General features: G+C 42.6%; 1 protein-coding gene across 1 annotated transcript; it reads right to left on the bottom strand.

The window, feature by feature from the left end:
• Nucleotides 1-307: 307 nt before the first annotated feature.
• Nucleotides 308-8,527, bottom strand: LOC116353101 (interleukin-22 receptor subunit alpha-2-like). The gene is made up of 4 exons (XM_031786605.1): nucleotides 8,262-8,527; nucleotides 5,908-6,028; nucleotides 4,654-4,820; nucleotides 308-2,194 (listed from the first exon to the last, which is right to left on the bottom strand). Exons 1-4 carry the CDS (start codon nucleotides 8,320-8,322, stop codon nucleotides 2,088-2,090), a joined length of 456 nt encoding a protein of 151 aa, XP_031642465.1. The 5' UTR covers nucleotides 8,323-8,527; the 3' UTR covers nucleotides 308-2,087.
• Nucleotides 8,528-10,511: the final 1,984 nt, after the last annotated feature.

The following is a 10,511-nucleotide window of genomic DNA, read 5'->3' on the forward strand; positions in this document are numbered from 1 at the left end:
TGTGATACACTTCACAGCATCAACTAGGAATACCTGCCAGTTTTAACAGTGTTTTAGCCTATTAATATATCAAAGTGTAGTAATAGCATAGGTAGTTTCACTTAGATACCACATGCCATTTGGTGTTAGTAGCTCACCAGAGTACCATAACCACCACACCCTGGTAAAGAATTACCAACCCTTTTGTCTCCTGTCCTGTAATTTCATCACCTCAAAAGGGCAGCAAACAATGACTAGACGTTATTGAGGTCACATACTTCGAAGACCAAACACTCAACGAAGTCATTTGACACATTTCTCACCGAACTCACGCTGCCCCCTTTTTTTATTTCTGACAATAATATTTTTAGAAATGTATACAGTGCATGTATACAGTGCATCACCTTCAATGCTAATATGAATTTCAATTGTTGCTATAAAACTCGTGAAAATGTCAGTCATATTTTCTTCAGCATTGTGGTGCATATAACGTGGAATATTAACACAGATAATATGAAGAACAAGAAACAATAAATAAAGAGACAAAGTATGATGAAATGAAAAGCTTTGTGCCGATGACATTATGACACAAGAGGACTGGCTGTTTACTACCCTATGCCACCGAGCTTGAATCACGGATGTCCATTTCATTTCTTCAAATGAAACAGAAACTTCACGGTCATGATTTAAATGAACATGTGCGTGTACATTAAGATGTGTGTAGATGTCTGCACACATATATTGGTAGAACTAGCCTATTGCTGGAACTGTTGCACAGTATGCAAATGATATAGAGCGTCACAATATAATGTACACAAATCTATTTTACGGCATTTGATCTTATATCCTTGATCCTAAAGTTTTTACAACACTTGATCCTACGTCCTACATTAGTCATAATGTTTAAAAAAGGGCCAAAATTATAGCTTTGATTCAGTAGGACCCCATTGAGGGGGCCATGTGTGCTGGATACTGGAGTAGAATCCTGTTCTTGTTTCTGAATCACAAGCTCCATAGCAGGCAGGAGAGGGACCGTGAAAGCCCCACTGCACCGCCGCCAAAACCCTCTCTCTGCTCCTTCCAACTTCTCCCTGCACTTTGTGAAGACTCGGTGAGACGGAACTTGTCTCTGACGTACATTGGGGACCCGAACAGAGCGAACAGGCACAGAGGCCCTTAAGATTATTTTAGGAGAACTAAAGAATTTGTACCACCCAACCTCCCAGAAAGAATTCACGGATTCGTTCATCTCCTCCTTCCTCTCCTTCTTCCGCTTCTTCCTCCCGATCAATCCAAGCCTGTTGTGGAGCATATGAGGAAATCCCAAAGTTATCCTCTGCTGTTAGCCCTAGAGGGGCAAGGGGTACCCAGTGTTGTTTGTAACCAGACAAGAATGTCATTGATGAGGTCTCGCAGTCTGCAAGGTTGATGGGAGGTATGGAGTGAGATGGTGAGTCATTGGAGTTATTGAAACACATTGGAGAGACTGGGGTGTATATTGTTCTCTCCTCCTCTCTCCCTGTACCAGGGTCCAACCACTCTGTCTCCCCCGTGGTGACCAGATCAGACAATAGTGATGCCCCTTGCCCAGTGTTGTCTAGGTCCCACAAAAGGGGCTTCCCCTCAGCGTCGGTAGGCAGTGCCATGCTGGCCATGTCACTCTGTGTCTCTGGCTGGAGCAGCAAAGTGGACAACTGCAGTAGGCCATCAATACGCCGCAATGTGGGCAGTACCAGGGTGTGCCCTGTTGATTTCCTGTCTCCAACACACCGGTTCGGCTCAGGTGGTGCTCCACGCGAAAACAAAACTGGGCCACCTTGAACCCAACTGGGTTTGTGGTCACTGGATTCAGATGACCATGGAGAGTTGATGTTGTCTTGGATGGCGATGGCATTCTTCCTCCACACCTTTATTAGCCACCTGCACTACGACCATGCAATAGTTGGTGGAGGACTGGGTGCTGTTGTTGGAGTGCCCTGGGGGTGGACCCTGCTGGCCCATGTAGGTGTCACAGTGCCTGGGCTGGACAATGGAGGAGGGTTCGTCCTGGGGGGAATAGGACCCAGATCCGCTGCTGGTGAACTTTGGCCCCATCTGGAGTTTACCAGTCACCGTAGGAGAACCCTACAGGGTAATGATACAACTTGGCAATGGAGTAGGTGATGGCTCCTGGAGGGTGCCACATTGGAGGTAGGACGTTGCTTGTTGTCAGTTTCTGTGAAGAAGAGAAAGAGGATTTCGTTTACGTAACTATTACTGAAACACCTCTATGACCCCCTCTCCACCCATCCCTTAGAATCATTGAGGGGTTACAATGTATGTCAATCCAAAATGTATTTGATTCTTTAACTTCTTTAACCATTGGTGAAGGGAAGCCATGCTTCATCTGTAGGAATTTCAACACTGTGCTCCACTGGAACAAGCTCGACAGCCCAGATGAAGGGGTCCTTTACAGTGTCCATTACAAAAGGTGAGAGACAGGAATACAGTGGTCACCTTTTCACCTTTCAACCCAACAGCATATTTATGTGCCTAGGCTAGGGTGACCTAGGGTGATATGTGACTTATGTCAGCAACATTTTGTGCTGAAACACAGAACTATGCCTCTGGGAAGAGACTGAGTGTGTGTGTGGTGTGTGTTTAAGTTGAAGTGTCGTTATCATCGTTGTCCCATCGTTATCCCCATTGTTTCCCCCATTGTTTCGGATATGGTGCATTGCTCTTTCGATATGCCGCTCCACCTACTGCCATCAGCCTTGAAACTATGGTGCTACTGTACCTACTTGCTGCAGGTTGAGCTTTCATGGCAAGAATGAAATGAGCTCCACTGAAACAACACTGCTGTAATCTTTTGTAATTGCTTTCAGTTCTTGGCATGAAATGCAAATTACAGTGATACAACTGATTAAAAGGGTATGATTTCTCAGCATATGAGAGGAAATGGAATAAAACAGATCCAACTTTGGGAAGATTGGTAATTGCGGCCATTTAAAGCGAAAATGAATGATGGTAAAGTTAAATCATTTCATCATAAATCAGTGCATGTGTAAATTGCAAAGAGATAACATTTGATTGTATTGTTACACATTGTGCCTTGTTCTAAGTCAGGTGTTGCCGTAGAAAAGAGCTGAATGTAATTGCGTGTTGCTGGCTGAGATTAAACTCTGTTTCGGTTGCTCCCTATTGAGGCCTCTCATACACGTGTTACTGTAAGTTTTGCCTGGAGGCCTGTATTTCCAGTATCAGGAACTGGCACTCCTTCATGTATGGGGAAATCTCCAATCTACATTTCCTACCAAGGCGTCTGTACTCTCCTTTCTCACATAGTGACGACACACCACCACCAGGTAGCAGGAAGGAACCAAGTAGCAGACACCTTAAGAGGAGGAACCAGGGAAACAGCAGCCAGTGTTCACCAGGGTAGGGGAAGATTGCTTCTGTTACACCTCAGTAGTGGCAATACAGCTGCTTCACTCTCAGAGCCTATTGGAAACAGGCCAATAGGTTGTAAATTGCCAGCACTATAGAGCAAGCGGTTAGAGCTTGGTTAGAGTGGTTGGGCCAGTAACCAAAAGGTTGCTAGATTGAATCCTCGAGCTGACATGGTACAAATCTGTCATTCTGTCCCTGAACAAGGCAGTTAACCCACTGTTTCTAGGCCGTCATTGGAAATACGAATTTGTTCTTAACTGACTTGCCTAGTTAAATAAAGGTTAAATAAATAAAAAGTGTGGGCGTGTCTGTGAGGTCAGTCAGTACAGTAGTTTCAAGGATGCGTAAGTAAGCAGCTCCATTCAGTCTTGTCTCCAGGAAGTGAGCCTTTATATCGTCTTTGAAAAGGCAGCAGGAATACCCGTAACAATGTAAATGTAAATCCGGGACACTCAAATTAGTATGACATGTTACTTTTGGTATGGTTACAAAAGACAAGCAAAAACAAAAGTAAGGTGGTTGGTCGTGGTGGATGAGTGGTTCTATAACCAAAGATTGCGAGTTCACATCTCGTCAAGGAAAACTTGAGCATTTGAACTAATTAACAACTTTTCAACTATTTACTACTCTTTAGCTACTTTGCAACTATTTAGCATGTTAGCTAACCTCTCCAGTTGTGTCTTTATGGACCTGTGAAAAAAGAGTCAGCAGTTAGAACATGTTTGTGTATTCAGTGTGTGTGTGTGTGTGTGTGTGTGTGTGTGTGTGTGTGTGTGTGTGTGTGTGTGTGTGTGTGTGTGTGTCTGCATGCGTGTGAGCAGTACACGTGAGAGAGTCCCCTGTGCTGCCCAGCTAGGATGAGTGATGTTGAGGATATAGAAGGTTGGAGGGTCATGGTAGGAAAAGCTGGTACTATTGAACATCTCCTCGATGGGAGTCTTATGACAGCTGACATGTAAAAGACAAAATAAAGAGTGAGAATAAGACTAAGGAAAATAACAAATTAGTGACAATGTGAAAGAAAAGAGGATAACCCCTTTTAGCATGGGCCAAATGCTCGCTGGAATAATTGGTGAATAACATAAGCTTTCATGGAAACATATATTGTCATTAGGGAATATGAACAGAAAGTTGGGGCTATGTGTATGTATCACAACTAAGGATTCTGCCTTCTGAGCCAACACATAATCAAAGAACATCCCAATCTAGAAAAAGTAGGATAAAAGAGAGGAAATTGCTCACTGTCTCTCAGAGGTTTAAACAGTGCTGTACGGCCTAGTGAGTGACTGTCGGCGAAAACCTCAGCATAGTAGGAATTTTGATAGATGTATGGTGTCTCTGCAGTGAGGTCACAAGAAAGAGTGGTGATGTTCTGGCACTCAATCTTCGGCTTGTATGGCTCTCCGTGTCTATAATGAACACAACAAAAACATGATCAAACATAAAACACACTATGGAGGGAACCCTTAGGCAAAAGTTTATGTTGCACTTTGAAAAAATATTGAGTAACACTTTACTTGAAGCCTGCAGTTACAATGCTTTTTAACGTGTTATAAACATGCATGAGCCTTTATCATGACATATCACATGTTGTAAATGTCTTGCTAGACCACAAATAGCACAACAGAGTTACGAAATAGGTGTCTTATAGGTCCCATACTTACTCATTTAAAAATAGCTAAAGGATAGTGTGTCAAACAGGGAACTGATATTGAGTGGGCATGATCAGGGCCAATCTTTTCCTGAACTGATTTGATGGTGGCGCTATGAGGCCTTGAATAAGGACACGCAAGCAATTCCAGGTGACAGTCTCGGAGAGACAAATCAATGTGATTGGTGTGGCACTTGACATTTGCCCGTCAGACGATGTCATGAGCAATTAGATGAGCTGACGTTTCCACTTGGTCAAAGGATCTCAAAGAGGCAGTGAGTGATTGCGATGAAAACATTTGCCTCTCATAGCCACAGGTGAACTGAGTGTCGTTTGTAAAGTTGAACGTACATTTTAACAGGCAATTTTTTTCACAGATTTATCCCTGTGGTGTGCAGGGAAACAGAGTGAGGCCTGTGGTAATGCACGGGCCAGAGCCTGTCTGCTAAGGCTTGCCCCAGTCAGTGGAGCTCAACCTGCAGCATGGAGAAGTACAGTAGCACCATAGTTTCAAGGCTGATGGCAGTAGGTGGAGCGGCAAATCGAAAGCGCAATGCACCATATCCGAAACAATGGGGGAAACAATGGGGATAACGATGGGGGCAGCAATAGGGACAATGGTGCTGAAAAGGAGCATTGAGAGAAAGAAAATTACACTTCAACTTAAACACACACCACACACACACTCAGTCTCTTCCCAGAGGCATAGTTCTGTCTTTCAGCACACAGCTTTAAAATGTTGCTGACATAAGTCACATATCACCCTAGGTCACCCTAGCCTAGGCACATAAATATGCTGTTGGGTTGAAAGGTGAAAAGGTGACCACTGTATTCCTGTCTCTCACCTTTTGTAATGGACACTGTAAAGGACCCCTTCATCTGGGCTGTCGAACTTGTTCCAGTGGAGCACAGTGTTGAAATTCCTAGAGATGAAGCATGGCTTCCCTTCACCAATGGCGGAACAACCTATAGATAAAGAGAAAGACAGTGGGGAAAGTTAAGTTGAGACTGTCCATTCGCGAATAGCATTCGTAGCATAACATCTCGCTAGTCAGTACACAAAAAGCATTGCTCTATTATTCAACATTGTCACGACCCATGTGACATGCTCACAACAACAGCCTCTGTCAAAGGATCTGCCTCACTCGAGATACGCTTGCTCCACTCACAGCAGCTGTGGGCCAAACTCAAACAAGGATTATGTGAGCTGGGCTTCGTTTCTTTGGTAGCAGGAACTAAAATGTGTAATTGTTCCTGGACTACAGAGGAGGGAACATAAGCAGCTGGACATGTGGAAGCAAGCCAATTGTTTGATTTGAGTGAGAATAGGATGAAACAAAAGCAACAGTTTGTGTCAGTAGGGCCCATCCACAAAGGGATGTTTAATTTTTAAAAATACAGTGTCCGTTATAGGACAACCTTAATTCCTCAAGAGGTTTTTGCCAGTCTTATCAGGACTATAATAAGATAGAAACTGTAGTGGAAGAATAAGAGAAGGTGATACTCGTGACTTGCGGGTGCTAAGGCGTAGCGTGATGACTCAATCATGGTTTATGACATTGTTTGGATGGCTGACCATCTGTGGGCTATCACAGGGTTTAAACACACCTTATATGTGGATTTCTCTGGGGAGGGACGTTCCAACAGAACCCTGCGAGCACGGAGACCTTAGGAGGTGTGAAGACAGATGAAAACGTGAAATCGACTAAATGAATGTTATTGTGAGTTAAATTGTCATGTTTGGGTTGTTTCAAGAGTTCATAAAGAGCAATGCATTTTGATATGTTTTACTGTGCTGTAAGTGCTATGGATTTATTGTTACAGGGAAACTGAGTTATTCTGTTAATCGGACGGCTGATAGTTCAAAGAGGGAGCGACACAGTGGCGCTCTGCTCTATTCTACATTGAGTTGATTAGATTACAATCTGGGTGTGTTTTCCTGTCTTTTGTTTTTACTAGCAAAGTGCAAAGAAATGTTCATTCAGGTTGAATGTGTATTCATGCTTGAATTTGGTTAAAGGACAGTAAATGTGTTAATATTTTGAGAACTGTTAGAGATCATTCTGAATTGAAGACAAGTGTAACCACGTTAAGCCTTAGCCTATTGGTGATAGTAATTTACTCTGATTAGTCTGTAGTGTATCATGTATATAATGTACACTGCAATTGTTTGAGTGTTAAGTATTTCATGATTAATACATCCTACTAGTTGAATTGAGTAAATGCATTCCTCCTTTTACGGAGTAATTCTTTGATTGACTATACTCTTATAATTTATCAGGTCTACTGGTAGTTGTGATATACACAATACCCATAGCATATGCCTTGGTACCACCCTGACATCCCTGATCTGCTTCCTTCAATAAATGAATGCTAGTACATTGGTCGCCATAATGGAATAATGGTGCAAGTTAGACATGTTCATTATAGTCATACTGAGAGGTGATGGAAGGCTCGCTACCTTCACTATATCCTCTAGAGACGTACAGGGCCTGTTACTCACAATGTTGGAGTGAAATTGATGAATGTGGTTTATTATTATGTTCAACATCATTTCGACATAATGGTTGGATCATTTCCATCCAACTACATAACGGGTGGGATTTTCACTACACTACAATATAAGTACACTAGGAACAATTTATGCATGGTTAACCTTTCCCTTTTAAAACGTCAGCTACGTATGTACACCACTTACGTCACAGTGCATCTGGTCATGTCTCATGCAGATTACAGGTTGCGTAATTGACACTGACCAGAAAAGGATACACAGTCTCGACTCCCTTCAACATTAGCATTTTGATATCCTCTATAATAAATGTAGTCGATATAATAGACCACTCATGGAGCACTCAAATGCCCGTGGATCCATTTTCCATTGATCGCTACAATTTAGAATGAGTGAAGTCCACAAAGGGTTCACTACTCTTTATCCACCAAGACCTTGATTAGAACTGAGGGGAAACCTCCAGAGCCTCACTACATCTAATTAATTGATGACTACATTTGAAACAAAGACTTTAGTGATGTGTCACAAATGGCACCCTATTCCATATGTAGTGCAGTGCTTTAGTCCAGAGCCCAGTAGACTATTTAGGAAATAGGGTTGGCATTTGGGGTGTAAGTCTAGGTTTATACCTACAAAAGAGTGCACTCATCCAAATCAAACAGGAGATCAGTAGTGCCCCATTAAACTCACCATAGCAGTACAGGAGTAGCACTATGACCTTCCTAGGCCACATAGCGGCTCTGGGCTTCATAGGATATCCTATCCACGACCTGAACCATCTCTGACCAGCTTAGGGAGAGGCGCACCCATCCCCAGGTGTGCTGCAGGTGAACTTTGGAACCGTCTTATCAACCTTGTTCCTGTTTTTCTCTCCCTATGCTCAAACTCCCTCCCACAAAGTCTCTATTACTGTGTTGACTGTCCCCCCTCTCTCTCTCTCCACTAATAACAAAGAGAGGGGGAAACATTCTCTCTCTCTCTCTCTCTCTCTCTCTCTCTCTCTCTCTCTCTCTCTCTCTCTCTCTCTCTCTCTCTCTCTCTCTCTCTCTCTCTCTCTCTCTCTCTCTCTCTCTCTCTCTCTCTCTCTCTCTCTCTCTCTCTCTCTCTCTCTCTCTCTCTCTCTCTCTCTCTCTTCTCTCTCTCTCTCCTGTTCTTGTCTTTCAGATTTTATCTGAAAAAGGATCCTAAATCATTACAAAGGAGGTAGAACACGCTATCTGTGAACACATCTTACCCCTCCCTGGGAATAAACTGTATGACCTGTTTTCAGTTTCACCAGTATCTATTTCTGTGTTTAATGGTATTCAAACAATGGTATGTTACATTGTTAGTGATTCAATGGCACAACTTTCTGCTCACAACCAACAACCAAGGTGTGTACAGAACGTGAATTGTTGTATCGGAATGAATGAAGGAGACTCCAAGAAATATTGCTTCAATGGATCTTTGTATGACAATTATGGAAATCTGATTGTCTAATGCAGTCGTTCCCAAACGTGTTATAGTCCTGTACCCCTTCAAACATTCCACCTCCAGCTGTGTACCCCCTCTAGCACCCGGGGTCAACGCACTCTCAAATGTTGTTTTTTGCCATCATTGTAAGCCTACCACACACACACACTCTATACGATACATTTATTAAACATCAGAATGAGTATGAGTTTTTGTCATAACCTGGCTCGTGGGAAGTGACAAAGAGCTCATATAGGACCAGGGCACAAATAATAATATAATAATTATCAATAATTTTTTGCTTTTTATTTAACCGTCTTACATATAGACCTTATTTGTTCATAAAAAAATTGTGAATAACTCACCACGGGTTAGTGAGAAGGGTGTGCTTAAAAGTGTTGGATTCTGATTTCTTGACTTATGAAATCATGAAATATACTTATTCCTTTCACTGACTGAGAGACGCTAATTTATAATGTTTACATTATGTCAGGATGTGTCATTGTTAGTCATCGGGGTTCCTATGAAAGGAGAAAAGACATAGTCTGGTACGAGTCAACATGACAGCCGTGAGTTGGGGAGGAGTGAGCACTTTGGGGCAGAGGTCAGGTCAGATGAAGTGAGGAAGAACAGGTATCACTAAGGTTCTGTCTAGCAACAGAGATGCATTGGCTGTTCAGATGTGTAGGAGGGGACTCAGCCTAGGACAAAGGGTTAAATATCAGTGCTTTTGTCGATTCAGCTGTTCAATCCTTTGGGAAGAATGAACTTGGTTTAAGTGTCCGTGGAGTTCTTACTCAGATAGATTAGAACATAACAAAACTCTGCAAAAACAGCACATAACTCAATGTTGGGTTGTATTGGAGAGAGTCGCAGTCTTTAATCATTTTCCACACACAGTCCAAGCCTGTATTTAGTTTTCATGCTAGGGCGTACCGAGAATCTATTCTCACGTAGGTACGTGATTGCAAAGGGCATCAGTGTCTTAACAGCTCGATTTGCCAAGGCAGGATACAGGATACCAATCCAGAAATCTGGCAGTGGCTTCTGATTAAATAAAATTTTCACAGAACCGCTTGTTGCAATTTCAACTAGGCTCTCTTGTTCAGATATCGGTAAGTGGACTGGAGGCAGGGCAGAAAAGGGATAACGAATCCAGCTGTTCATGTCATCGGTTTGGGGAAAGTACCTGGGTAATTGCGCATCCAACTCATTCAAGTGCTTCGCTATATCACATTTGACATAGTCCGTAAGTTAAAAGCCTCAATTTTGTCCCGCATATTGAATATTTTATGTGTGTATTGCATTACCATCCACTATGACCTTAACGTCTCGGGAAAAATACCTGGGAATTAAGCCTTTTTTTCTTAATTTGGCTTGTTCCTCTACATTCTATTACAATACTAAACTCAGATCATTCAGGCGAGAAAAAACATCACCCAAATAGGCCAGTCGTGTGAGAAACTCATCATCATGCAAGCAGTCAGA

This window comes from Oncorhynchus kisutch, linkage group LG13 (genome assembly GCF_002021735.2).
Source record: "Oncorhynchus kisutch isolate 150728-3 linkage group LG13, Okis_V2, whole genome shotgun sequence".
Lineage (NCBI taxonomy): Eukaryota > Metazoa > Chordata > Actinopteri > Salmoniformes > Salmonidae > Oncorhynchus > Oncorhynchus kisutch.